Source organism: Anomaloglossus baeobatrachus, chromosome 11 (genome assembly GCF_048569485.1).
Source record: "Anomaloglossus baeobatrachus isolate aAnoBae1 chromosome 11, aAnoBae1.hap1, whole genome shotgun sequence".
NCBI lineage: Eukaryota > Metazoa > Chordata > Amphibia > Anura > Aromobatidae > Anomaloglossus > Anomaloglossus baeobatrachus.
In genome coordinates this window covers 127,669,746-127,697,210 of record NC_134363.1, presented here as the reverse complement: position 1 = coordinate 127,697,210, position 27,465 = coordinate 127,669,746, and the positions used below count along the sequence as shown (strand labels likewise).

Here is a 27,465-nt window from a genome sequence, read left to right as displayed (position 1 = left end):
ACCTTCATTTTGCCCTAATCCAATTCACCAATGTGAAAAGGATTTGCACTCTTTGGATCTGGTGAGAGCACTCCGGTTCTACGTGTCTCACACGGCGCCCCTGCGTCGTTCAGATGCGCTCTTTGTCCTTGTCACTGGCCAGCGTAAGAGTTCGCAGGCTTCCAAGTCAACCTTGGCTCGGTGGATCAAGGAACCGATTCTTGAAGCCTACCGTTCTTCTGGGCTTCCGCTTCCTTCAGGGCTAAAAGCCCATTCTACCAGAGCCGTGGGTGCGTCCTGGGCATTGCGGCACCGGGCTACGGCTCAGCAGGTGTGTCAGGCAGCTACCTGGTCTAGTCTGCACACTTTCACGAAACACTATCAGGTGCATACTTATGCTTCGGCAGACACCAGTCTAGGTAGACGAGTCCTTCAGGCGGCGGTTGCCCACCTGTAAGAGGGGGCCGTTTCGGCTCTTTTTATCGAGGTATTCTTTTACCCACCCAGGGACTGCTTTTGGACGTCCCAATTGTCTGGGTCTCCCAATGGAGCGACAAAGAAGAAGGGAATTTTGTTTACTTACCGTAAATTCCTTTTCTTCTAGCTCCTATTAGGAGACCCAGCACCCGCCCCTGTGCCCTTCGGGCTGGTTGTTCTTTTGGTTCATGGTTCAGTTCTCCGAACATCCTTCGGATTGAATTTACCTTAGACCAATTTATAAGTTTCCTCCTTCCTGCTTTTGCACCAAAACTGAGGAGCCCGTGATGCACGGGAGGGTGTATAGGCAGAGGGGAGGGGTTACACTTTTTAGTGTAATACTTTGTGTGGCCTCCGGAGGCAGAAGCTATACACCCAATTGTCTGGGTCTCCCAATAGGAGCTAGAAGAAAAGGAATTTACGGTAAGTAAACAAAATTCCCTTCTTTATTTATTTTGTTAAACTATGGATTGTGATATGACAAAAGAAATATCAAATATATACTGTATATAATATAAAAGGCTTGATTACAGCAATAGGTAGTTTTCTGGCCTATAAATCGGCACTGGCTCAGTGTATTACAGGCTGGGTTGTAACAGAGAAACAGGATTCTGAATGCAGCTGTGGAAGTGACTGGAGTATAGACCCGGTGTAGCTTACTCCATGTAAGGAAGGTTGTATGGAAAGCTATAGTCCTCTCGGCAGTAGGAATATGTGTTGTGGGTCCTGCCGTATGCAGGCTTGTATTAGGATGGCGATGTGTATGGAGCACAGGCAGACCTTTTAATGTATCCTTCTCCTTCATAGGACGACAGGTGCAGACCATGTCGAGGACCTCTCTCTGCCTCTGGACTCCTCTTCTCAGCCTCAGCCCTCCTTTACACTGCAGGTCAGCTCTGTCAGCAATACCATCAGCACCAGTAATCCGGTGCTATCACCTCCCCTCCATCGTCATCATCAGTCTTCATTTCCTGGTCACCCAAACATCAGTTCCACCACCACCATTATGACTGGAAGAGAAGATCCAGCACCGTCTACCTCCTCCTCAATGCCTTCGTCATTTGGAACAATCCACATCCAGCATCCGTCCATCTCTTCCAAGCACACCAACCAAAAGCATGTTATCTCAGAAGCCTCCGATAGTATTGTCCCAGGAGGACTGTACAGCAGAGAAGGTTCTCAGGAGAGTAATATTGGCCTCGCTGTCATAGGTGTGAGCCACGGCTGCCAGGCCTTGCTTCAAAGCATAGCAGAAGAAAACGACTGCTACCTGTACTACATTGTCGAGAATCAACGTTTGGCGGTGGAGACGGCCTTTAGTGAAGGACTCTTGGCCAAGACGCGAGTGCTGCCGGAGCAAGACGTGGACATTGCACTTAGTGACCGAAGGTCAGCATGAACCCTGTGCATTCAGATCCTTAATTTTATAGATACTTTATGTAATCTGCTACAAGTTTTACCGTATAATTTATTATTTATAAGGCTGGCTATAGAATTATACTTGAGTTATCTACCTTTGAAATTAAAAAAACAATGTAATTAGAGTTGAGCGAGTATCTAACTATTCACACTCGCTACACTCATAACGGGTACTGTCTAATACTCACATATTCATTCCAAATAGTGTGCAATGCAAGTCAATGGGGAAAAACTTACAAAGTACTGAGTAACCCGAATGCTGCACTATTCGTGCGAGTAGAAAATAGTGCGACATTTGGGTTACTCGACACTTTGCAAGTTTTTTCCCCATTGACTTGCATTGCACACGCTATTTGGAATAAATATGCGAATATTAGACAGTACTCGTTATGAGTATAGCAAGTGCGAATAGTTAGGTACTCACTCAGCTCTAAATGTAATAAAAAAATGTGAATGTTAAAAAAAACAAACAAACCCCATACTAGCCTATTTTTCAATGATCCGGCTCTGACCCTCCAGTGGTCCTCCTGTCTTTGTTTTACATTTGGCCAGGTCATGACCGCTGCATCCAGTGATTGGCCACAGCATGTGCTGTATTATTGGCATGACGGGTCAGTGATTTGCAGCCATGTTGCTAGTAATATCGCATATAAACCTGATAGCCACTTGTTGAGTGTAGTAGCCAAGAGTCACTTGTATATAGCTGGCACTTGGCTTCAAAGAGACTTGTATCATCAGGGGTTAAAAAAAAAAAAAAAAAAAAAAGTGAGTAGTGTTTGGGTATGTGCGCACGCTGCAGACAAGAAAACTGCACCTTGTGCCAGAAAACGCAACACAAAAAACGTTTGTGTTTTGTCCCATTTTCCTTTTTTTTTTTTTTCTTTAATCAATGGCTTTAAAGGCTAAAAAACGCAGGACACAGTTGACATGCTGCAGTTTTTTGTGCACGCAAAAAAAGCACCGTGTGCACAGCATTTATGAATTCACATAGACCTTGCTGTGAGAAGGAAAGCCATGCAGTTTTGGGCAACAAACTGCTCCAAAAAAAAGCAGCAAAAATTGGGCAAATGCGCACACAACACAGCCTAATCCACTTGTGTGTTTTAAGCACTTTCACCACTGATATTTTTATTTTTTATTATTAAAAGTTAGATTACACCTTTAGCATTTCTACCCTGCGGATATTCTAGTATACCTATTGTATTCATCTTGGCTAATCAAAGTGGTAGAATAATTTTATTGTTGACAAAGATCCTGAGAACTGCAGAGCCCTGTCTGATTGAAGAGAAGGCTTCTTTTTCCAGCAGTCTCATAGACAATGAATGGACGGAGCCGAGTATTTGCACCTTCACTCCTTTCAATACGTGGCTTCAGAGCGCCATAACGTGGGTTCAGTCGCTCTGTTCTTGGGATCCTTGGAAGTGCCAGTGATTTTGTGAAAACCCTTTAACTCTCACTATACCACCTTTATATCACTACTTTACATCAGTACTTCTCAAACTGTAAGGCTGTCCTGGCGAGTGAGGTGGCAGCTAGGTTTTGAGTAGGCAGGTTTCATACAGGTGATCAAAGGCTGCCCAGTCCTTTAGGTTTAGCAAATTAACTATTTTTATACATATATTTGGCTTAGGAGATAAAAATAAAAAACTTCAGAGAGATTATATGTTAGTATGGCCCTTCAGTGGTGAGGCGCAGGTTCTGTCTAGGTTTGTCTCTTGAGGCCTGGGCATTGTCTTTGATTTTTTGATGATGTCCCAGTAGTCAGTGTGGGATGTCCTGTCATATTCATCTGTCTGACATTTTCATTTGCAGAGTGTCTGGGGTGGTTATTTGTTCTCCACCAGAACTGGCAGCCGCCATGACATTGGTGACATTGAAAGCTGGTAAGTGGTCGATCTAGCTCTTATCTCCTCATTTACTGAGTGTTCATGACGTTGGGGACTTCTCCACCTGTTGTAAAACCACAACCCCTAGCAGGTCCTTCACAACCGAAGGGTGTATTGGAGATTTGGCTGATAACTTTTGCAACTTTTTGTTGAACTAATTTGTTTCTATAAGGCTATGTGCGCACACTGCGGGGTTTTTCTTTGTCGCTCCATTGGGAGACCCAGACAATTGGGTGTATGGCTTCTGCCTCCGGAGGCCACACAAAGTATTACACTTTAAAAAGTGTAACCCCTCCCCTCTGCCTATACACCCTCCCGTGGATCACGGGCTCCTCAGTTTTATGCTTTGTGTGGAAGGAGGCACACATCCACTCATGCATTCTCAACTTAGTTATGTCGGGGACGCTCTGAAGACAGAAGGAGTTGTGATCCCCGTTCCCCTTCAGGAACGTGGTCGCGGCTTTTACTCCAACTTGTTCGTGGTGCCAAAAAAGGACGGTTCATTCCGTCCCGTTCTGGACCTCAAGCTACTCAACAGACATGTGAGAACCAGACTGTTTCGGATGGAATCTCTCCGCTCGGTCATCGCCTCGATGTCACAAGGAGACTTCCTAGCATCGATCGACATCAAGGATGCTTATCTCCACGTGCCGATCGCACCCGAACATCAACGCTTCTTGCGTTTCGCCATCGGGGACGAACACCTTCAGTTCATGGCATTGCCTTTTGGCCTGGCGACAGCCCCACGGGTTTTCACCAAAGTCATGGCATCCGTTGTGGCGGTCCTACACTCTCAGGGCCACTCGGTGATTCCCTACTTAGACGATCTCCTAGTCAGGGCCCCTTCTCGGGTGGCGTGTCAACACAGCCTTACCGTCGCTCTGTCGACTCTCCAGCAGTTCGGGTGGATCATCAACTTCCCGAAATCCAAGTTGACACCGACCCAATCACTGACTTACCTTGGGATGGAGTTTCATACACAGTCAGCTGTAGTCAAGCTACCGCGGGACAAACAGCTTTCTCTGCAGGCAGGGGTGCAATCACTTCTTCGGGGTCAGTCACACCCCTTAAGGCGCCTCATGCACTTCGTGGGGAAGATGGTGGCAGCGATGGAGGCAGTGCCGTTCGCGCAATTCCATCTGCGGCCACTCCAATGGGACATTCTCCGCAAATGGGACAGGAGGTCGGCTTCCCTCGACAGGAACGTCTCTCTTTCCCTTGCAACCAAGACGTCACTTCAGTGGTGGCTCCTTCCCAATTCTCTATCGCAGGGAAAATCCTTCATACCCCCAACCTGGGCTGTGGTCACCACGGACGCGAGCCTGTCAGGGTGGGGAGCGGTTTTCCTCCACCACAGGGCTCAGGGAACCTGGACTCCGGTAGAGTCCTCCCTTCAGTTCAATGTTCTGGAGATAAGGGCAGTGTATCTAGCCCTATTGGCTTTCCATCGGTGGCTGGAGGGCAGACAGATCCGTATACAGTCGGACAACGCCACGGCCGTCGCATACATCAACCACCAAGGCGGCACTCGCAGTCGTCAAGCCTTCCAGGAAGTCCGACGGATTCTGCAGTGGGTGGAAGCCACAGCCTCCACCATCTCCGCAGTTCACATCCCGGGCGTAGAAAACTGGGAGGCAGATTTTCTCAGTCGTCAGGGCATGGAGGCGGGGGGAATGGTCTCTGCACCCAGAAGTGTTTCGAGAGATCTGTCGCCGCTGGGGAACGCCGGACGTCGATCTCATGGCGTCACGGCACAACAATAAAGTCCCGGCATTCATGGCAGGGTCTCAGGATCACAGAGCTCTGGCGGCGGACGCGTTAGTTCAGGATTGGTCGCAGTTTCGACTGCCTTATGTGTTTCCTCCTCTGGCGATGCTGCCCAGAGTGTTACGCAAGATCAGGTCCGACTGCCGTCGCGTCATTCTCGTCGCTCCAGACTGGCCGAGGCGGTCGTGGTACCCGGATCTGTGGCATCTCACGGTGGGTCAACCGTGGGCGCTTCCAGACCGCCCAGACTTGCTGTCACAAGGCCCGTTTTTCCATCTGAATTCCGTGGCCCTCAACCTGACTGTGTGGCCATTGAGTCCTGGCTCCTAGCGTCCTCAGGGTTATCTCAGGATGTCATTGCCACCATGAGACAGGCCAGGAAGCCAACGTCCGCCAAGATCTATTACAGGTCTTGGCAAATCTTCTTATCCTGGTGCTCTGATAACGGTTTTCCTCCATGGCCGTTTACCTTACCCACTTTTCTTTCATTCCTTCAATCCGGAATGGACAAGGGTTTGTCACTCGGCTCTCTCAAGGGCTAAGTATCGGCGCTCTCCGTATTTTTTTCAAAAGCGCCTAGCCAGGCTTCCGCAGGTCCGCACGTTCCTGCAGGGAGTTTGCCACATAGTCCCACCTTACAAGTGTCCGCTGGAACCCTGGAATCTTAACAGGGTGCTAACGGCTCTTCAGAAACCACCTTTCGAGCCGCTGCGGGATGTCTCTTTATCACGTCTTTCGCAGAAGGTGGCCTTTCTAGTGGCAGTTACATCACTCCGAAGAGTGTCTGAGCTTGCAGCGCTGTCATGCAAAGCCCCCTTCCTGGTGTTTCACCCAGATAAGGTGGTTCTGCGTCCGGTCCCGGATTTTCTCCCTAAGGTGGTATCTCCTTTTCATCTCAATCAGGATATCTCCTTGCCTTCATTTTGCCCTAATCCAATTCACCAATGTGAAAAGGATTTGCACTCTTTGGATCTGGTGAGAGCACTCCGACTCTACGTGTCTCGCACGGCGCCCCTGCGTCGTTCAGATGCGCTCTTTGTCCTTGTCGCTGGCCAGCGTAAGGGTTCGCAGGCTTCCAAGTCAACCTTGGCTCGGTGGATCAAGGAACCGATTCTCGAAGCCTACCGTTCTTCTGGGCTTCCGCTTCCTTCAGGGCTGAAAGCCCATTCTACCAGAGCCGTGGGTGCGTCCTGGGCATTGCGGCACCGGGCTACGGCTCAGCAGGTGTGTCAGGCAGCTACGTGGTCTAGTCTGCACACTTTCACGAAGCACTATCAGGTGCATACTTATGCTTCGGCAGACACCAGTCTAGGTAGGCGAGTCCTTCAGGCGGCGGTTGCCCACCTGTAAGAGGGGGCCGTTTCGGCTTTTTATTGAGGTATTCTTTTACCCACCCAGGGACTGCTTTTGGACGTCCCAATTGTCTGGGTCTCCCAATGGAGCGACAAAGAAGAAGGGAATTTTGTTTACTTACCGTAAATTCCTTTTCTTCTAGCTCCTATTGGGAGACCCAGCACCCGCCCCTGTTCCCTTCGGGCTGTTGTTCTTTTGTGTAGACATGTTGTTCATGTTGAATTGTTCTTTTGGTTCATGGTTTTCAGTTCTCCGAACATCCTTCGGATTGAATTTACCCTAGACCAGTGATGGCGAACCTATGGCACGCGTGCCAGACAGGGCACGCAGAGCCCTTTGTGCTGGCACGCGCTGTGTCGCCACACTGCGCCAGTTTGATCTGCTGGTGTGGTCGCGCCAGCAGCTCAAACTGGTGTTTAGCAGAGGAGACATTTCTCCTCGCTCTGACACGCCTCCTCTCCTGGGCTGCAGGCCTGTTGCCTAGGAGACGGAGGAGCGTCAGTAGGCGGCGCCGGTGTCTTGTGGCCGCGCGGGAACTGAAGTGACTGAGGACGCAGCAGTGGAGGAGTGGGGGCCAGAAGGTGAGTTTTTTTTTTTTTTTATTTTTAGCTTCTGTGCGGCTGTGCAAAGATGTGGGGGGGACAGAGCCAGCACAGGGGAAACATGCAGCGCACGGGGGACACATGGAGCGCACGGGGGAAACATGGAGCGCACGGGGGGAAACATGGGAGCACGGGAGAAACATGCAGGGCACGGGGGACACATGGGGAGCACGGGGGAAACATGGAGCGCACAGGGGAAACATGCAGCGCACGGGGGACACATGGAGCGCACGGGGACAGAGCCAGCACGGGGGAAACATGGAGCGCACGGGGGAAACATGGGAGCACAGGGGAAACATGAAGCGCACGGGGGACACATGGGGAGCACGGGGGACACATGGGGAGCACGGGGGAAACATGGAGCGCACAGGGGAAACATGCAGCGCACGGGGGACACATGGAGCGCACGGGGACAGAGCCAGCACGGGGGAAACATGGAGCGCACGGGGGAAACATGCAGGGCACGGGGGACACATGGGGAGCACGGGGGAAATATGGAGCGCACGGGGGACAGAGCCAGCACGGGGGAAACATGGAGCGCACAGGGACAGAGCCAGCACGGGGGAAACATGGAGCGCACGGGGACAGAGCCAGCACGGGGGAAACATGGAGCTCACAGGGACAGAGCCAGCACGGGGGAAACATGGAGCGCACGGGGACAGAGCCAGCACGGGGGAAACATGGAGCGCACGGGGACAGAGCCAGCATGGGGGAAACATGGAGCGCATGGGGGAAACATGGAGCGCACAGGGGAAACATGCAGCGCACGGGGGACACATGGAGCGCACGGGGACAGCGCCAGCACGGGGAAAACATGGAGCGCACGGGGGAAACATGCAGGGCACGGGGGACACATGGGGAGCACGGGGGAAATATGGAGCGCACGGGGGACAGAGCCAGCACGGGGGAAACATGGAGCGCACGGGGACAGAGCCAGCACGGGGGAAACATGGAGCGCACAGGGACAGAGCCAGCACGGGGGAAACATGGAGCACACGGGGACAGAGCCAGCACGGGGAAACATGGGGAGCACGGGGGAAACATGGGGAGCACGGGGGAAACATGGGGAGCACGGGGGACAGAGCTAGCACGGGGGGAACATGGGAGCATGGGGCATATACAAACAGAGCACGGGGCAAACTGAGCACGGGGAAAACATGGAGAGCACGGGGAAAACATGGCTGCAAAGATGGAGAGAAACGTGCAAAGATGGGGGAAACATGGCTGCAAAGATGGGGGATACATGGCTGCAAAGATGGGGGGAAACATGGCTGCAAAGATGGGGGAAACATGACTGCAAGGATGGGGGTAAACATGACTGTAAGCATGGGTGGAAACATGACTGCAAGGATGGGTGGAAATCATGCCAGGATGGGGTACATTTAGCAGTAAGGGAAACATGCCAGGAAGGGGTACATTTTCCAGTATGGGGGGTACATTTACCAGTATGGATGGTACATTTACCAGTATGGGGGATACATTTACCAGTATGGGGGATACATTTACCAGTATGGGGGATACATTTACCAGTAAGGGGGATACATTTACCAGAATGGGGGGAAACATGCCAGGATGGGGGTACATGAACATGCCAGGATGAGGAAAAATGCCAGGATGGGGAACATTTATCAGGAAGGGTGACCTTTATCAGGATGGGGTACATTTACCAGGATAAGGGAACATGCCTGGATGAGGTACATTTACCAGGATGGGGTCATTTAACAGCAGGGGGGAACATGCCAGGATGGGATACATTTACAATGATGGGGTACATTTACCAGGATGGGGTACATTTACCAGGAATGGGGTACATTTACCAGGATGGGGCCATGATGTGGACAAATATACCAGAATGTAGGGAATGTATATCAGGATGGGGGACATGTTTACCAGGAAGTGGCCAGGAAGGGGGACATAACTACACAATGAAGGGGGGGGGAGCAACTCGTACGTCTTTATGGGATTTCAAGATGTTCAGACTTTGAAATGTAGATGTGGATTACAGGTGACATCTGATTGCATTCCATGCTAAAATCTCTGTCAAATATGCTGCAATTTATTTCCAGAAAGATCAATCCAACTGCTGTGTCTGAAAAGGGCAGGGGCTCAGCTTCCATGTGTGGTAAGCATGCATGAGCGTGATGCCCCCTGCTGGAGAGAAGAGAAGACTGCAAAGGTAAGGTTAAAATCAATTATTTACATAATAGGATTGGTTGGCACTTCGGAAAAAAAAATGGGTTTAGAACTACAGTTTGGGCACTCAGCCTGTAAAAGGTTCGCCATGACTGCCCTAGACCAATTTATAAGTTTTCTCCTTCCTGCTTTTGCACCAAAACTGAGGAGCCCGTGATCCACGGGAGGGTGTATAGGCAGAGGGGAGGGGTTACACTTTTTAAAGTGTAATACTTTGTGTGGCCTCCGGAGGCAGAAGCTATACACCCAATTGTCTGGGTCTCCCAATAGGAGCTAGAAGAAAAGGAATTTACGGTAAGTAAACAAAATTCCCTTCTTTTACGCTGCCTTTCTTTTTCGCTCCTAATTGGGAGACCCAGACAATTGGGTGTATAGCTATTGCCTCTGGAGGCCACACAAAGTATTACACTTAAAAGTGTAAGGCCCCTCCCCTTCTGGCTATACACCCCCAGTGGGATCACTGGCTCACCAGTTTTGTGCTTTGTGCGAAGGAGGCAACACATCCACGCATAGCTCCACTTTTTAGTCAGCAGCAGCTGCTGACTATGTCGGATGGAAGAAAAGAGGGCCCATACTAAAGGGCTCCCAGCATGCTCCCTTCTCACCCCACTGTATGTCGGAGGTGTTTGTAAGGTTGAGGTACCCATTGCGGGTACGGCGGCAGGAGCCCACATGCTGATTCCTTCCCCATCCCTTTTTACAGGGCTCTGGGTGAAGTGGGATTTACCGGTCTCCAGGCACTGAGACCGTGCTCCATCTACAGCCCCTGGAGAAGATGCTGGATGGAGCGGAGTACATCAGGGACATGGCCCTGCTTCCTCAAGGTACTCTGTGTCCCCGTGCATTTGGCGCTCACACCGCAGCATGCTGGGTGTTGTAGTGCGCCGGGGGACATCAGCGCTGCGGCGCCTGTGCCATGGCCTCATTCAGCTTCGCTGAAGCAGGCTCACTTATGGGAATTGGTCGCGCCGGCCGCTGGGACTGCGGCGCGGCTGGCACTTGTAGTGCGCCGGGGACTTCAGCGCGGCCTGCGCTTTTACGGCGGCCGCGCTGATAACTAGAGTCCCCGGCTTTTGCGGCCTGCTTCCGTTCGTTCCCGCCCCCAGACCTGCCAGTCAGGAGAGGGGCGGGACGCTGGCCACTTCTAGAAATCGGTCGCGCCGGCCGCTGGGACTGCGGCGCGGCTGGCACTTGTGGTGCGCCGGGGACTTCAGCGCGGCCCGCGCTTTTACGGCGGCCGCGCTGTTAACTCGAGTCCCCGGCTTCTGGGCCTAGTCTCCCTTCGTTACCGCCCACAGCCCTGACAGTCAGGGTAGGGGCGTGACGCTGCATAGCACAGCAGCGCTGAGAGCTGGAGTATGTTTTGCATACTCCACCCCTCTCACTGTGTGCACTGTGAAACCGGATTCCCGCACTTTCTCAGGCACGCCCACGGCTTCCTTCTCTACAAGGACGCCGGCAGCCATTAGTGTCAGTTTCTGTACGATACAGAGACAAGTGTGGAAGACCCTGGCATTCTGATAGTCACACAATCGCTGCAACAGGCGTTAAGCAGCACCTGTGGTGCTAACCCCACTAGTGCAGAAGTGCACTTATAGATATGCTTGTACTATATACATTGCACTGTTTGGTCGCACGTTGTATATACCCTCCTGGATTATGCGGAGGAGTTATCAGCATATTCTCTGTGTAAAACAAAGGTGCAGAACCACATGTTTTTCTATACAGCTGGTACAGCATGTACGGCTATACGGCCGGCAGGTTACATAGACTCCCATTGTATGCACTAATGGCCAGGGGATGAGGACGGTGTCTGCAGTATTTACTGACAGTTTTTCTGAGACTATGGCTATGATACTAGAAGCCTAGCAGTCCGGACATGTCTCTCACAATATGGGCACTGTTGAATCATTGATCCATGGCCCCCCTCAGTGTGAACAACTAACAGCTCCGGGAATGTCACACGCATCCCAGAGTCACGGCTCTGCACGGACGTCAGTCCCAGACAGCCTAAGCGGGCTCACTATGAGCGGCCTCGGTTTCATCAGGGTCCTAGCAGAAGGACTCGCTGTGTAATGAGGCGGAAGTAGCGGCTCAGGATTCTGATCCTGAGACCGCTCTCAATCTGGATACACCTGATCGTGACGCCATAGTAAATAATCTTATAGCGTCCATCTATAGAATGTGGGTTATTTCTCACAGCTCCTCCAGTGGAGGAGTCAGCTTCACGTATTTTTCTGGACCACTCTGCCTTCAGAGAGGCAGTCCAGGAACACCACGCTTATCCAGATATGCGCTTCTCCAAACGGCTTAGGATACACGTTATCCCTGTCCCCTGACTTGGTCAAGGACTGGACCCAGTGTCCCAAGCGGCATCCTCCAATCTCCAGGCTTGTAGCTAGATCCATAGTTGCAGTGGGAGATGGAACTGCACTCAAAGATGCCACTGACAGACAGATGGATCTCTGGTCGAAAGCCATCTATGAGGCTGTCGGCGCACCGTTGGCTCCGGCATTCTCTCCCTTGGGGCACTCCAAGCTATTTCAGCTTGTCTTACACAGATTGACACGGTTACACGTACATCTGTGCCGCAGGTGGCATCCTTAACCTCTCAAATGTCTGCATTTGTTTCTTACGCGATTCAGGTTGTCCTGGACTCTGCGAACCGTGCGGCGGTAGCCTCCGCTACTCCGTGTTTTTAAGCAGAGCCTGGTCTGCTCGTTAAGTGAATGGAAGGCAGATTCTGCTTCCAAAAAAGGTTGCCTAACCAGTTGCCTTTTTCTGCTGACCGACTGTTTGGTGAGCGTTGGATGTAACCATTAAACAGTCCAGGGGTAAGGATTCATCCTTTCCTCAGCCCGGACACAACAAACCCCAACAGAGCAAGAGGCAGTCGGGGTTTTCGGCCTTTTCGAGGCTCGGGCAGGTCCCATTTTTCCTCGTCCAATGTGGACTCAAAAGGATCAGAGGAGCTCAGATTCTTAGCGGGCTCAGTCACGCCCAAAAAAGCGACAGTCTGAAAACCCGCTTCCAAGGCGGCTTCCTCATGACTTGCGGCCTCGGTCGGTAGCAGGCTCTCCCGCCTTGGCGATATTTAGCTGCCATAGGTCAATGACCATTGAGTGTGAGACATTCTGTCTCACGGGTACAGGATAGAGCTCACTTCTCGTCCTCCAACTCGATTCTTCAGAATTTCTCCACCTCCCGGCCGAGCCGCTGCTCTTCTGCAAACAGGGTGCACTCTATAGGCAGAAAGAGTGATGACCCCCGTTCCTCTTCAGGAACAAGGTCACGGTTTTTACCCCAAATTCTTTGCGGTACCTATAACAACGGGCCGTTCCGTCCCGTTCTGGATCTAAAAATGCTCAGCAAGCTCGTGGACACCAGGCGGTTCCGGATGGAATCCCTCCGCCATGTCATCGCCTCAAGGTCCCAAGGATATTTCCTAGCATCATTAGGCATCAAGGATGCTTATCCACACGTGCCGATTGATCCAGAGCACTAGCGTTTCTACGCTTCGTTATAGGAGACGAACACCTTCTGTTCGTAGCTCTACCTTCCGGCTAGCGACAGTCCCACTGGTCTTCGCCAAGGTCAGGGCAGCAGTAGTCACAGTCCTGCACTCTCAGGGTCACTCTGTGATCCCGTATTTAGACGATCTACTTGTCAAGGCACTCTCTTAGGAAACATGCCAACACTGCCCGAACGTTGCGCTGGAGACTCTCTAGAGTTTTGGGTGGATCATCAACTTTTTAAAGTCAGATCCGACCCCGACCCTATCGATAACATATCTAGGCATAGAGTTTCTTACTCTCTCAGCGATAGTGAAGCTTCCGCTAGACAAACAGCATTCACTACGGGCTGCAAGCTCTTCTTTAAGAACCAGTCGCACACATTGAGACGCCTCATGCACTTCCTACGTAAGATGGTAGCAATGGAGGCAGTTCCTTTCGCGCAGTTTTACTGCGTCCACTACAATGGGACATTCTCCGTCAATGGGACGAGGAGTCGACGTCCCTCAACAGAGTCGTCGTTCTTTCTCAGGCGGCCAAGGAATCTCTACGGTGGTGGCTTCTTCCCACCTCTTGGTCAAAAAGAAGGTCCTTCCTATCCCCATCCTGGGCGATAGTTACGACAGACGCGAGTCTATCAGGGTGGGGAGCAGTTTTTCTCCACTACAGCGCTCAGGGTACGTGGACTCAGCAAGAGTCCACCCTTCAGATCAATGTTCTTGAACACAGAGCAGTGTATCTTGCCCTACAAACCTTCCAACAGCGGCTGGAAAGCAAGCATATCCGACTTCAGTCGGACAGCTCCACAGCGGTGGCATACATCAACCACCAAGGAAGAACGCGCAACCGGCAAGCCTTCCAGGAAGTCCGGCAGGTTCTGATGTGGGTGGAAGACACGGCATCCACCATATCCACAATTCACATCCCAAGTGTGGAAACTAGGAAGCTGACTTCCTAAGTCGCTGGGGTGTGGCCGAAAGAGTATGGTCTCCTCACCCGGACGGGTTTCAGGAGATCTGGCGCCGCTGACAGAGGCCGGACGTCGATCTAATGGCGTCACGGCACAACAACAATGTGCCAGCTTCATGGCACGGTTTCACAATCATCGAGCTCTGGCGGCAAACGCCTTAGTTCAGCATTGGTCGCAGTTCCAGCTACCTTAGGTGCCACCTCTGGCATTGTTGCCCAGAGTACTGCGCTAGATCAAGACCGACTGCGGCCGCGCCATCCTCGTCGCTACAGATTGGCCGAGGATGTTGTGGTACTCGGTTCTGTGGTGCCTCACGGTAGGCTAACCGGGGGCACTACCAGACCAATCAGACTGGCTGTCTCAAGGGCCATTCTTCCATTTGAATTCTACGGCCCTCAACCGGATGGTGTGGCATTGAGTCCTGGAACCTAGTGTCGTCAGGATTACCTCAGGACGTGGTTGCCACCATGAGACAGGCTAGCATACCAACGTCCGCCAAGATTGACCACAGGACGTGGAAGATATTCTTATCTCGGTGCTCGGCGCAGGGTGTTTCTCCCTGGCCGGTTGCATCGTCTGTTTCCTTCCTTCCTGCAATCTAGGTAGGAAAATGGGTTGTCGCTCAGTTCCCTTTAGGGACAAGTCTCAGCGCTATCTGTATTTTTTCAGAAACGACGACTTCCTCAGGTACGCACGTTCCTACGGGGAGTTTGTCTTCTCAGCACTCCGTACAAGCGGCCGTTAGAGCCCTGAGATCTGAACAAGGTTCTAATTGCTCTCCAGATGCCGCCTTTCGAGCCTTTGAAGGATGTCTCCCTTCCCGCTTTTCACGGGAAGTGGCCTTCTAGTAACGGTCTCGTCTCTTAGGAGAGTTTCCGAGCTAGCAACGCTCTCATACAAACTCCCTTCCTGGTCCTTCACCAGGACAGGGTAGTTCTGCGTCCGGTTCCGGAATTTCTCCCTAAGGTGGTATCCCACTTTCATATCAATCAGGATATCACCTCACCTTCTTTGTGTCCTCGTCCAGTCCATCAATTTCAGAAAGATTTGCATCTGTTGGTTCTGGTGAGAGCACTCAGGTTCTACTTCCCGCATGGCGCTCCTGCGCCACCCGGATGCACTCTTTGTCCTTGTCGCTGGTCGGCGTAAACAGTCGCAAGCTTCCAAATCCACCCTTGCTCGGGGGATCGAGGAACAAATTCTTGAAACCTACAGTTCTACTGGGCTTCTGGTTCTCTCAAGGCCGAAGGCCCATTCTACCAGAGCCGTGGGTGCATCCTGGACATTACGGCACCAGGCTACGGCTCAGCAGGTGTGTCAGGCACCTACCTGATTGGGTCTGCATACTTTTACCAAGCATTTTCAGGTGCATACCTACGCTTCGGCAGACGCCAGCCTAGGTAGATAAGTCCTTCAGGCGGCAATTGCCCACCTGTAGGAAAGGGCTGTTTGACGGCCCTATCACGAGGTATTCTTTTACCCACCCAGGGACTGCTTTTGGACGTCCCAATTGTCTGGGTCTCCCAATTAGGAGCGAAAAAGAAGAAGGGAATTTTGTTTACTTACCGTAAATTCCTTTTCTTCTAGCTCCAATTGGGAGACCCAGCACCCGCCCTGTTTTCTCTGGGTTTTTCTGTTTTTTCGGGTACACATGTTGTTCATGTGGTATGGTTCAGTTCTCCGATGTTTCCTCGGATTGAATTGGTCTTTAAACCAGTTATTGGCTTTCCTCCTTCTTGCTTTGGCACTAAAACTGGTGAGCCAGTGATCCCACTGGGGGTGTATAGCCAGAAGGGGAGGGGCCTTACACTTTTAAGTGTAATACTTTGTGTGGCCTCCAGAGGCAATAGCTATACACCCAATTGTCTGGGTCTCCCAATTGGAGCTAGAAGAAAAGGAATTTACGGTAAGTAAACAAAATTCCCTTCTTTTGTGCGTTTTTGCCGCAAAAACGCACCCTCGGGAAAAACGCATCGGTAAAAACGATGATGGCGTTTTGCTGCGTTTTTGATCTCTGCGTTTTGCTGCGTTTTTCCAATGCATTGCATTGGTGGAAAATGCAGTAAAATGCAGAAAAGAATTGACATGAACATTTTTTTTTTTTTAATTTCAGATCAAAAACGCAGCAAAAAAAAAAAACGTTGTGTGCGGACAGCAAAAATGAAAACTCGTAGGCTTTGCTGGGGAAGCAAAGTCATTGCAGTTTTGAGCCCAAAAACGCACCTGAAAAACCCGCAAAAAATGCACTGTGTGCACATAGCCTAAATGTGTTGTATTTTGTCAACCCTGTTGTTTTTGTGTATAAAAGCAAGGTGACTGTGCTTGGCTACGACCGCAGTGCATCATATATTCAGTAGTCTTCTCTATGGAGCAATGAATCAGACTCTTTACAGTGATATGTACCATGTATAGATGAGAACAGCTCTGGTCCATTGAGTAATCGCCTCCGCGAGACCTCTGATGATTTCCTGCGATATCTGCATCAAGAGACTACCACAGCAGCAGATCCTGTGAGTTAATGCAAACATTTCCACAGTTCCTACAAAGGGATATCACAAAACATTGTAGACCACTCCAAAAAGGGCTACGTTTACAACAAGAAAAAAAAAATGGAGTTACCAGGTCAAATATAGTTTTTAAAAATATACATTTTATTTCCATATGCAAATGATATAGTGAAAAAATTACCTACAAAAGATTATAAATCATATACAATAATAAGTTGCAGAATAAATGAGCAAAGGGGGATAAATACATGTGGGGGTTATAGTTTAAAGGAAACCTGTCACCAGTTTTTTGCCCTAAAAGCTGCGGCCAACACCAGTGGGTTCTTATGTACCGCATTCTAATGTGCTGTATATAAGAGCCCAGGCCGCTGTGAGAACATAAAAAGCCACTATAATACTCACCTAACGGTCGCTCAGTTGGCCATATGGGCAACTCCGGTGCCGGCGCCGCCTCTTTCGGCCATCTTAGTCCTCTTTCTGAAGCCTGTGTGCATGACGCGTCTACGTCATACACACTCGCCAGTCCTGCGCAGGCGCACTACAATACTTTGATTTGCCCTGCTCAGGACCTGAACGCCGGCGAGCGTGGTTGTACGTCGGACCCGTCATGCACCGTGGCTAGAGAAGAAAAAGCACAAAGATGGCCGAAAGAGGCGGCACCGGACAACGGACAACTTGCTTGCTCGTTAGGTAAGTATTATAAAGTGTTTATGTTCTCACAGCGGCCTGGGCTCATATATACTACAGCATGTTAGAATACTGTATATAAGAGCCCGGTGGTGGTGGCCACAGCTTATAGGCCAAAAAAGTGGTGACAGGTTCCCTTTAAACATTTTTATAAGGGAAGGTAAGATCAAGCTATAAAGTGCATATCCATCAACAATAGATTAGTCACAGTGGACATTAATAAACTGCAGTTACTTGCTTACCCATTTGTTTATAAATTGCCCCCAAAGAAATTAACATGCCCACCAGGATTAGAAAAGAACCCTCCAAACATGCGTTTTCGCGTTGGTATACTTCACCGCTTCCTCAGCAGCAGATCCTGTGAGTTGCAAGGTGGGACCTCCATGGATGTGAATTGTATCGTCAGCACATCCCACAGGGGCTACATCTATTTTAGATCAGAGGAATTTGGAAGCCAAGTCATCACCTTGGACTCATTGACAAGTGTTTGAATGATCACAGGTTCAAGTTCCTCAAGGGGAAAAAAGCCTCTAAAATGTAGAATCGCCTTTCTTTTCCGCCAATTACATTAAAAAGGATACATATTTAGTTTGCAGCATTAGTAAAAATGTTACAGGCCTTGGAAAATTACCATACATACCAAATTTAATTAAAAAAACAAGTAAATCTATTCAAGTTTATTGCTGTAAACATGCTGACCTTCAGCATTGCGCTGTCAGGTTATTTTTTTCCATGCAATGAATGCCATTAAAAAAAAAACAAAAAACAAAAAAACTTAAAACAATGGTGGTATTACGGTTTTTTAACTTTTTTTTTTACCCACTTTGTATTTTTTTTTTCGTTTTTTTGTACATCATACAATAAAGTCTCATTAAAAAACTAATACTCGTCCCACAAAAATGAGCTCTTATGGCTAAGGTGATATGGAAGCCCGTACCCGATGTTACCCGGTGGAAGATTGCCCAGGATATCGCAATGCCTTCACTGACTTGTCATCTTCCTATAGCGCATATTGGGGTCATCTCTTCCCCAGATAAGTGATGCACATGCATCCAGCTGTCTACGTGCTGTAAATGAAAACATGGCTCCTCCAACACCACCAGCCTCTTCCATTACTTCATGGTCCGGGTCTGATGGTCACATGTTCATTGTTGGTGCTGTATGCAGTGGACAGGGGTCTGACCGGTCAGCGGCTGCACAGCCCTGTGTATCGTGAGCTTCAATTTACTGTGTTCTGACACTTTTAATAGCATCGCCTAGATTAAGGGTACCGTCACACTTTAGCAACGCTCCAGCGATCCCACCAGCGATATGACCTGGTCAGGATCGCTGGTGCGTCGCTACATGGTCGCTGGTGAGCTGTCAATCAGGCAGATCTCACCAGTGACCAGCCCCCCAGCCAGCAGTGACACGTGGAAGTGATGCTGCGCTTGGTAACTAAAGTAAATATCGGCTAACCAAGCGCTTGGTTACCCGATATTTACCTAGGTTACCAGCGCACACTGCTTAGCGCTGGCTCCCTGCACTCGTAGCCAGAGTACACATCGGGTTAATAAGCAAACCGCTTTGCTTATTTACCCGATGTGTACTTCGGCTACTTGTGCAGGGAGCAGAGAGCCGGCACTGGCAGCCTGAGAGCGGCAGACGCTAGTAACCAAGGTAAATAACGGGTAACCAAGCAAAGGGCTTCGCTTGGTTACCCCATATTTACCTTGGTTACAGCTTACCGCAGGCTGCCAGACACCGGCTCCATGCACATTCAGATCGTTGCTCTCTTGCTGTCACACAGCGATGTGTGCTTCACAGCGGGAGAGCAAAGTCCAAAAAATGAACCAGCACTGTGTGTAACGAGCAGCGATCTCACAGCAGGGGCCAGATCGCTGCTCAGTGTCACACACAGCGACATCGCTGACGAGGTCACTAGTGTGTCACAAAAACCGTGACTCAGCAGCGATCTCGCTATGTGAGAAGTACCCCTAAGATATTTAGAAAACTGTGTTGCAGTAATTCTTTTGTGGGATACAACCAGCCAGGCTAGCCTTCACATCCACAAGAAATAAATCCTGGGTGCTTATGATCATGTTGCTGGATCGGAGGTGGTCCTTCCTTTGACCTTTTTTGGTAGATGGTAAGCCCTGCATTATCAGGAACACCCATCAAGACCTTACATTTTAGGGACGTCATCAACCTTGCAATATGTCCCTTTTGATAGACGCTTCAGTCCTGACCCTTGTCCATTGCTGATCGCTGTATATAAATATAACACGTATGTTTAACAACATTGGGATGTTTGGGTATTGCTGTTTACGAACTAATTCAATTCTGCTGTAGATGAATTGACAAATATTTGCACAGCTCTTTGTGTTTATTTCAAGGGAAGGCTGTTCTATGTGAGAAGCTGCTGAGCACGAGCAGGCAGACGGTGGAAGCGTGCTTTGATGAGGCTGAGAAACAGGGGAGACCTCTAGTCTGTGGCCTCTACAAGTAAGTTATACATTGAGGATGTGGGCTGCATGTTCTAGTGACGGAAGCCGCACTTACTGATCACAACTAGTGATGAGCGAGCACTACCATGCTCGGTGCTCGAAACAAACAGGTCAGACACTTGGATGGGCACGACTCCTGTACCGAGTATAATGGAAGTCAATGGGAGACTCGAGCATTTTTTTAGAATAATGCTTGAGTTTCCCATTGACTTCTATTATATTCAGTACTCGAGTTCAACCTGTCCGAGTACCGAGCATGGTAGTGCTCGCTCATCACTAATCACAACCACATAATCTTCACCAGTAAAGGGGTCCAGTACTGGAGAGACACAGGATGGAGACCACATTCTTAAGGTTTATCTTGTGTCTTTACAGGCGCTTTGATCCTGCCTTGAAATACCTTTTTAAGAAGATTCAACAGAAAAATGCTTTGGGCCGAATCCAGAAATTATCTACAGTCAGCCGGAGCTTCCCCTGCTCTTCTGTCAGCAAGATCAGGACGTCAGGTACAGATAACATGGCGGAGGAGCAAAGTGAGGCCATGAAAATGGCAAGAGTCACTGACTATATCTGCACTGCAGGGTTGTGGGTGCATATCTGGACACAGAATTATGTGCGTTATGGCGTATGCATGTGACATAGTGCTGCCAAACAGATTATGATGAGTGCTCTAGGTACTGAGACACAGTGCTTTTTTTTATTCCTCCCTTCATACACATCATGGGGTCCTAAATGATCAGATACTGTGTAGTGATTTTGCGCTAGTGTAAGATTAAAAGCCATAACTTTGTTGGGATATTGAAATCATTTTTCAGTGCACTTTCCTGACATATAGGGAAGCTTTTAATACACACTTTATAGAATTGCCTTTTTGTTTTTTTTTGTCGGTTTCATCTATTGATTTTTAATTTTGGCTCTTTTATAATTTTAATAAAGAACAAAAAAAGAAAAAAAAAATCCATGTTTGTCCTAGACTGTACAAATTACTTATCAAAGTAACCAAAACAAATTAGGAAACTTATTTTGAAGAAGAAATTAAAGAATATATGCTTATTTATTCCCTAATAAAGTTCACTTTGATGTTATAGGTATAGTCTAAGATGAACAGAACAGCTTTAGTGATGATCTATAGTTATTTGTTTTTTAATTTAGGCTTCTATGTATTTTTTATTAATGCACTACTGCAGCGGGTTTTTTTTTGTTTTTTTTCCCTCTCAATGCTGGAGTGGTGCTACATCCCCTGCCCTCTTTCTTATACTCGCTTTCCAGCATTTTCATTCTTTTTCTACGCTGCTCCAGTCTTGCGATACCTTCTGCCCATCACTTTTGAATTGTGAAGAGTCATATGTTGCGTCACAATCTCCCATTGCATCTCTATGAGAGCCAGAACGAGGCTCTCATAGACATGTATTATGTTGTGACCTCCGGTGTGCTCCATGAAACACTGGGGCTGCTGAGAGATCACAAATCGCCGAGATGGATGGGAGCAATGCTGGAAAAGATGAAGACACTGGAGAGTGAGTATAAGACAGAGGACAGGGGAGTTAGATTTAAAGCACTACTCCACTTTTTTTTTTTTTTTAAACATTTTTCCTCCAAAAGTTCATAAAACACCTATTGGGAACAAACATTCAGTCCTTATCATTTTCTTATATAGTCATTACACACAGAGGGATCTATTCCTATATATTATATAGAGTCATTACACACAGAGGGATCTATTTCAAGCGTTTATTTCTGTTAATGTTGCTGATTATGGCTTACAGCCAATGAAAACAAGTCATTATCTAAAGAATTAGAATAATTAACCCAAAACACCTACAAAGGCTTCCGAGGCATTTAAAACAGTCATTGACAATCCACAAGGAGGGTAAGCCACAAAAGGTTTTTCTTTATCGTTCCTATGGGAGACCCAGACCATGGGTGTATAGCTACTGCCTCCGGAGGACACACAAAGTTACTACACTCAAAACGTGTAGCTCCTCCCTCCTAGCATATACACCCCCTGCTAGCCAGTCCTAGCCAGTTTCATGCTTTGTGTCAGGAGGATCACACACACACATGCATCCTTTTTTGGATTTTTCATTTTTTCTAAAGATTTGGAAGAAAAGCGGGTCCACTGGACCCCCGGCATGTCCCTTCACACTCCCCTGGCGGCAGTGCTGTTATGGTTGACTTCAGGGCAGAAATCCCTTCATGCCGCGCTCCTTCACCATCCCTTATGGGCTCTGGCTTGAAGTTAGAGCCAACACGGTTCTCACTGCCTTGCAGGAGACCGGCCTCCATCCGCAGCCCTTTGGCAGGACCCTGCTGGACGGAGCACTGGACCCCCACCCCACCAGGGATTGGACCCTGCGTCTCAAAGCTAAGTATAGAGACGTTATTCAAGGGTCCTTCTACAATGTGGAGCTTTTATTGAGGGGACAGTGATTTATGTTGATAATGCTGTTTTTTACAGTTTTTCCGGCCGGTTTCTCAGTTTTTACTGAGTACCGCGCCGATGATGCCTGATTTTCGGCCGCATGTATAACTCTAGGCCCCGGCTTCAGCCGCGGCCTAGTTTCGTTTTGTTCCCCTGCATGTTAGTCATGCAGGGGGACACTGCAGCGCCGCCCGCCGGCCGCTCTGCACAGGGGACGACACTCCGTTTTAGGACATGATTCCCTCCCCTGTACATGCCTTAGCCCTCCGATTCCCGCTCCTAGGTTAACCCCCGCCCCCCCCCCCCTCACTCTGGCGCCATTTTCTCAGCGTTCTTAGTACGCTGATCGGCGCTGGCTGCTCTGCAGTGCAGAGGGAGTGGATATATGGCTGGGGGTCCAGGCTTGGAACCTGGGGGGGCACTCACAATAGCGGCCTGATAAGTCACAACCTCTGGTTGTGCACTTTTATACACGATCAGTGCATTCTGAGGGAGTTAATTCTTTATTATAGAACCTCCTCAGCAGCATGTCTCACTAGGAGCAAAGCTCCAAGGCTGTACACTACATGTTCTGCATGTAAACTCATATTGCCTGAACCGGCACGGACCCAGGTCCTTATGTGGTGCCTCTGCCTGGAGTCTCCCCAGGCTGACCCCTGTCTCGGGTATTCTAGACATTCTAGACATAGCCCCCCACCTCTGCAGCATGTCTCACAGAGCGAGGCTGCAGGCGGTTTTTAGTATCCACTGCTGGTAGTCTCAGGCTGTACCGAGCTAATCACCACTGTGGCCCCTCTGCTTGGAGGCTCATTCATGGTCCCTCCAGCCGCTCCGGTTTCGGTGGCTGACCCCTGGAGGAATCTTTTTCCAGGGGTCGGCCTGTCCCGGCATCTGCTGAGCATGCAGCCCCCTTCTCAGGGCGTTTTCTGCTCGCTCAGCAAACCTCACAGACCCCGTCCTCCTGACTGGGAGACGCAGGGTCCCCTATCCTCCCCGTCCCGCAGCTCTGATTACGAGCTGACTCACTGGACGAGGAAGATGTCTCTACCAGGGGCTCGGACGCTACTTTAGGTACTTTGATCCGTCCGTAGGTGATGCGGATGCGAATGATTGGATTGCGTCCATTATACTTGTATTGGACCTCCATCCGCCTGTATCAGGGGAGTATTCCCCGCTGGCAGAAAGGCATCAGTATACCTTTAACAAGACGAGGAGTGTGTTCCTTAACCACTCCAGTTTTCAGGCGTCCAAGCCCGCAGCCTGTGCTGCAGATCCCACAGCGGGGTGCTGCTGCCTGACTCCCCCTCCCATCAAAGGTGGTCAAGGAGTGTACTCATTTGCCAATGGTGGCCACTCCGGTGTCTAGACTTTCAGCCCGGATAGTGGTATCAGTGGCTGACGGCACCTCTATAAGGATCCCACGGTACATTAATTTTGTACTGGACCTCAATCCGCCGGAGTTACCTTATCTGGGTGAACACAACATGTGTTCCTTAACCACTCCAGTTTTCAGGCCCCTGTGACCAGCCCAGGGTCCACTCTGACAGTCGCTTCCCATGAAGCGTGATTCTGAGGACTGTTTTTCCCCTGTCCACCAATAGTGGTCAAGAAGTGGGCTCATTCACCTCAGGTGGCTCAGCCCGGACCGTTATGTCGGTGGCTGACGGCTCCTCAGAGGAGATGCATTCCCTCACAGAGACTCTATGCCCAAAACGGTCGCCTGAACTTCCAGACTTCAGTCTTTTCATCCTCTGCCAGGTCTGCCATGCTGGACACCGCACGGCGGTGGTCTTCGCTACTTTCCTCGCTACCCGCAGGCTCCTGTGGCTTCGGAAATTGAAGACGGATGCCTCTATAGAGGTTCCTTGCTAGGCTCCCCTTTCGTGGGACCAGTCTCTTCGGAACCAACTGGATGAAATTTAGGAAGCTCTTGGCGGGGAGTGTTCTTCCTTGCCACAAACCTAAACCAGGGAACCTGTCCAGGGCAGGAATCAGTTGAGGTTTCGGTGGTTTCCGTTCATCCATCTGATCGTCCTCTAGCTCGGCCTAGGTTCATAGAACCAATTGGCTTGAAGCTGCGTCTTCAGAAGACCGCAGGAGATGCTGCCACTTAGTCAGCTTCCGCCGAGCTATCTAGCCACGCCAACCTCCTCCTAGTCGGTGGCAGGCTCTCTCCACTTGGCGACGTATGGTTCTAACACGTCTCCGTTCAGTGGGGGCGGGATTATATCTCCCATGGCTACAGGATGGAGTTCTGTCCACCCGCCAAACAGATTTTTTCTGTTACCTCCTCCCGGCTCCAAGGCCGCCGCCTTCTCATAAGCCGTGGCATTTCTTGCAGGCCAATGGAGTAATTGTACCGAATCCCGACTGGGAACGGTTCTGAGATTTTTGTTTAAATCTATTTCTAGTCCCCGAAGAGGGCGGTGCCTTCCGACCTGGATCTTTAGCTTTCTTTATCGTTCCTTCCATGGGAGACCCAGACCATGGGGTGTATAGCTAGCGCCTCCGGAGGACACACAAAGCACTACACTCAAACGTGTAGCTCCTCCCTCCGGGCTATATACACCCCCTGGATGACAATCTACCCAGTTCAACGCTTTGTGTTCCAGGAGGATCACACACATTTTCATTTCCTGATATTTTTATTTTAATTTTTAAAGATTTGGAAGAAAAGCGGGTCCAGTCTGGACTCCCGGCATGTCCCTTCACGCTCCACTCTGCGGGGTGCTGTTAAGGTTGATTTTTAATAAGGCTGGAGCCTTCACATGCCGAGCTCCTTCGCATCCTCTGTCGAGGCTCTGTTTGAAGTGGGAGCCATCACGGTCCTCTCTGCTTGCAGAAGACCGGTCTCCATCCGCAGCCCTGTCTGGTCCCTGCTGGAAGGAGCGTTAACCCCCACTCAGGGACATGGCCCTGCGTCTCAAAGCTAAGTATTGAGACGTTTTTTCAGGGGTCCCGGGTACTTTTAATAGGGGGACAGTATGTGCCTTAGCGTTACTGTTAATTTCGGCCGGTTCTGGGAATTTCCCATGAGAACCGCGCCGACGGTGCCTGCTCGTCGGCCGCACTTTAAAATCTAGGCCCCGGCTTCAGTTTGGGCCTAGTTTCGTTTTTGGCTTCTTCTGCATGTTTTGCATACAGCGCCGCCCACCGCCCGACCAGCAGAGGGGAGGGCACTCCTCTCTAGGGAGATGTCCCCTCCCCTGTCTACCTCCCTGTGTCTCTCTGCCCTCTGTTTTTCCCGCTCCTGGGCTTATACACGCCCCCCCTCCTTCTCCCAGCGCCATTTTCTCAGCGTTTCTTACACTGGGAAGCGCTGGATGCTGCAGCTGCATACTATCTGGAAGGCTGACACTTCACAGGGGAGCGGTGAAATCCGGAGGACACACAGAGAGCAGGGCTGGTAAGCCACAACCTCTGGTTGTGGACTTTTATTACACTCTCAGGCTTTCTACAGGAGTGTGTTTTGGCTGCAGAACTTCCTCCACAGCAGCATGTCTGTCACTAGGAGCAAGGCTGCAAACATGTATGCTATATGCACTGCGTGCAAGCTCATTCTGCCAGAGCCAAGCACATACCCACATTGTGATGCCTGTGCTAATATGGTTGTGTCTCAGCCTGGAGCCTCCGCAGGGGTCCCTCCGGCTGCTCCGGCCCCGGTGGCTGAGCCCCCGGCTTGGGTAGCATCCTTTTCACAAGCTCTTTCCAAGTCGTTTGCCGATTCCATGGGGCAGCTGTCCCGGACGCTGCTGTCTATGCATCAGCCTCCCTCTCAGGGTGTCTCTGCGGCTCCGAGCTCTGCAGAGCCCTCAGAGCATGTCCTAGGACCTCGTCCCCCTAAACGGAGACGCACGGACCCTTCTCCTTCCTCGTCCCACGGCTCTGATTTACAGGCCGAGGGATGCCTATCTGCATGTGCCTATTGCGGTCTCACACCAGCGCTGGCTACGCTTTGCAATCTGAGAGGAACATTTCCAGTTCGTGGCTCTTCCCTTTGGCTTAGCCACGGCCCCTCGAGTGTTCACCAAGGTCATGGCAGCAGTGGTTGCGGTCCTGCACCTCCAGGGATTGGCAGTGATTCCTTACCTGGACGACCTTCTAGTCAAGGCCTCATCCAGTGCAGACTGCCAGCGGAGTGTCTCTCTCACTGTCACCACGCTAATTCAGTTCGGGTGGCTTGTCAACCTCCCCAAGTCAACTCTGACCCCGACCCAGGTACTTTTGTACCTAGGGATGCAATTCGAGACTCTGCCGGCACTTGTCAAGTTGCCCTTAGTCAAACAGCAGTCCCTTCGTCTGGCGGTGCGCTCTCTGCTGAGGCACCGCCGTCATTCCATCAGACACCTCATGCAGGTGCTGGGTCAGATGGTGGCGTCCATGGAAGCGGTTCCCTTTGCCCAGTTCCATCTGCGTCCCTTGCAGCTGGACATTCTCCGCTGTTGGGACAAGCGGATCTCTTCTTTGGACAGGCTGGTGGCTCTGTCATCACAGGCCAGGAACTCCCTTCAGTGGTGGCTTCAGCCCCTATCCCTTTCACAGGGACGTTCCTTCCTGACTCCGTCCTGGGTGATCCTCACCACGGATGCCAGTCTCTCCGGCTGGGGAGCGGTATTTCTCCATCACCGAGCACAGGGCACTTGGACTCCGTCCGAATTAGCCCTCCCGATCAATGTGCTGGAGATCAGAGCTGTGTTTCTAGCTCTCCTAGACTTTCACCACCTGTTGGCGGGCAAGCACATTCGGGTTCAGTCGGACAACGCGACAGCGGTTGCCTACATCAATCACCAGGGCGGAACTCACAGCCGTCTGGCGATGTTGGAGGTTCAACGAATCCTCCAGTGGACGGAGGACTCCAAGTCCACCATATCCGCAGTCCACATCCCAGGCGTGGAAAACTGGGAGGCCGATTATCTCAGCCGTCAAGCCGTGGACGGCGGCGAGTGGGCCCTGCATCCGTCAGTGTTCAGATCAATCTGCCGCAAGTGGGGCACTCCGGAAGTAGATCTAATGGCTTCCCGGCACAACAACAAGGTTCCGGTTTACGTGGCTCGCTCCCACGATCCTCAAGCCTTCGCAGCAGACGCACTGGTTCAGGATTGGTCTCAGTTCAGTCTGGCCTATGTGTTTCCCCCTCTAGCGCTCTTGCCCAGGGTTCTGCGCAAGATCCGAATGGAGGGCCGTCGAGTCATACTCATTGCTCCG

The 27,465-nt window shown here is 50.4% G+C and overlaps 1 protein-coding gene across 1 annotated transcript in view; it reads left to right on the top strand.

The window, feature by feature from the left end:
- Window positions 1–27,465, top strand: part of LOC142256928 (myo-inositol 2-dehydrogenase-like) — a 68,239-nt gene that overhangs the window by 9,968 nt on the left and 30,806 nt on the right. Inside the window, exons 2-5 of the mRNA XM_075328922.1 lie at window positions 1,264–1,845; window positions 3,688–3,758; window positions 19,728–19,836; window positions 20,214–20,344. Coding sequence (XP_075185037.1) covers window positions 1,264–1,845; window positions 3,688–3,758; window positions 19,728–19,836; window positions 20,214–20,344 — 893 coding nt within the window. The remainder of the gene's footprint in view (window positions 1–1,263; window positions 1,846–3,687; window positions 3,759–19,727; window positions 19,837–20,213; window positions 20,345–27,465) is intronic.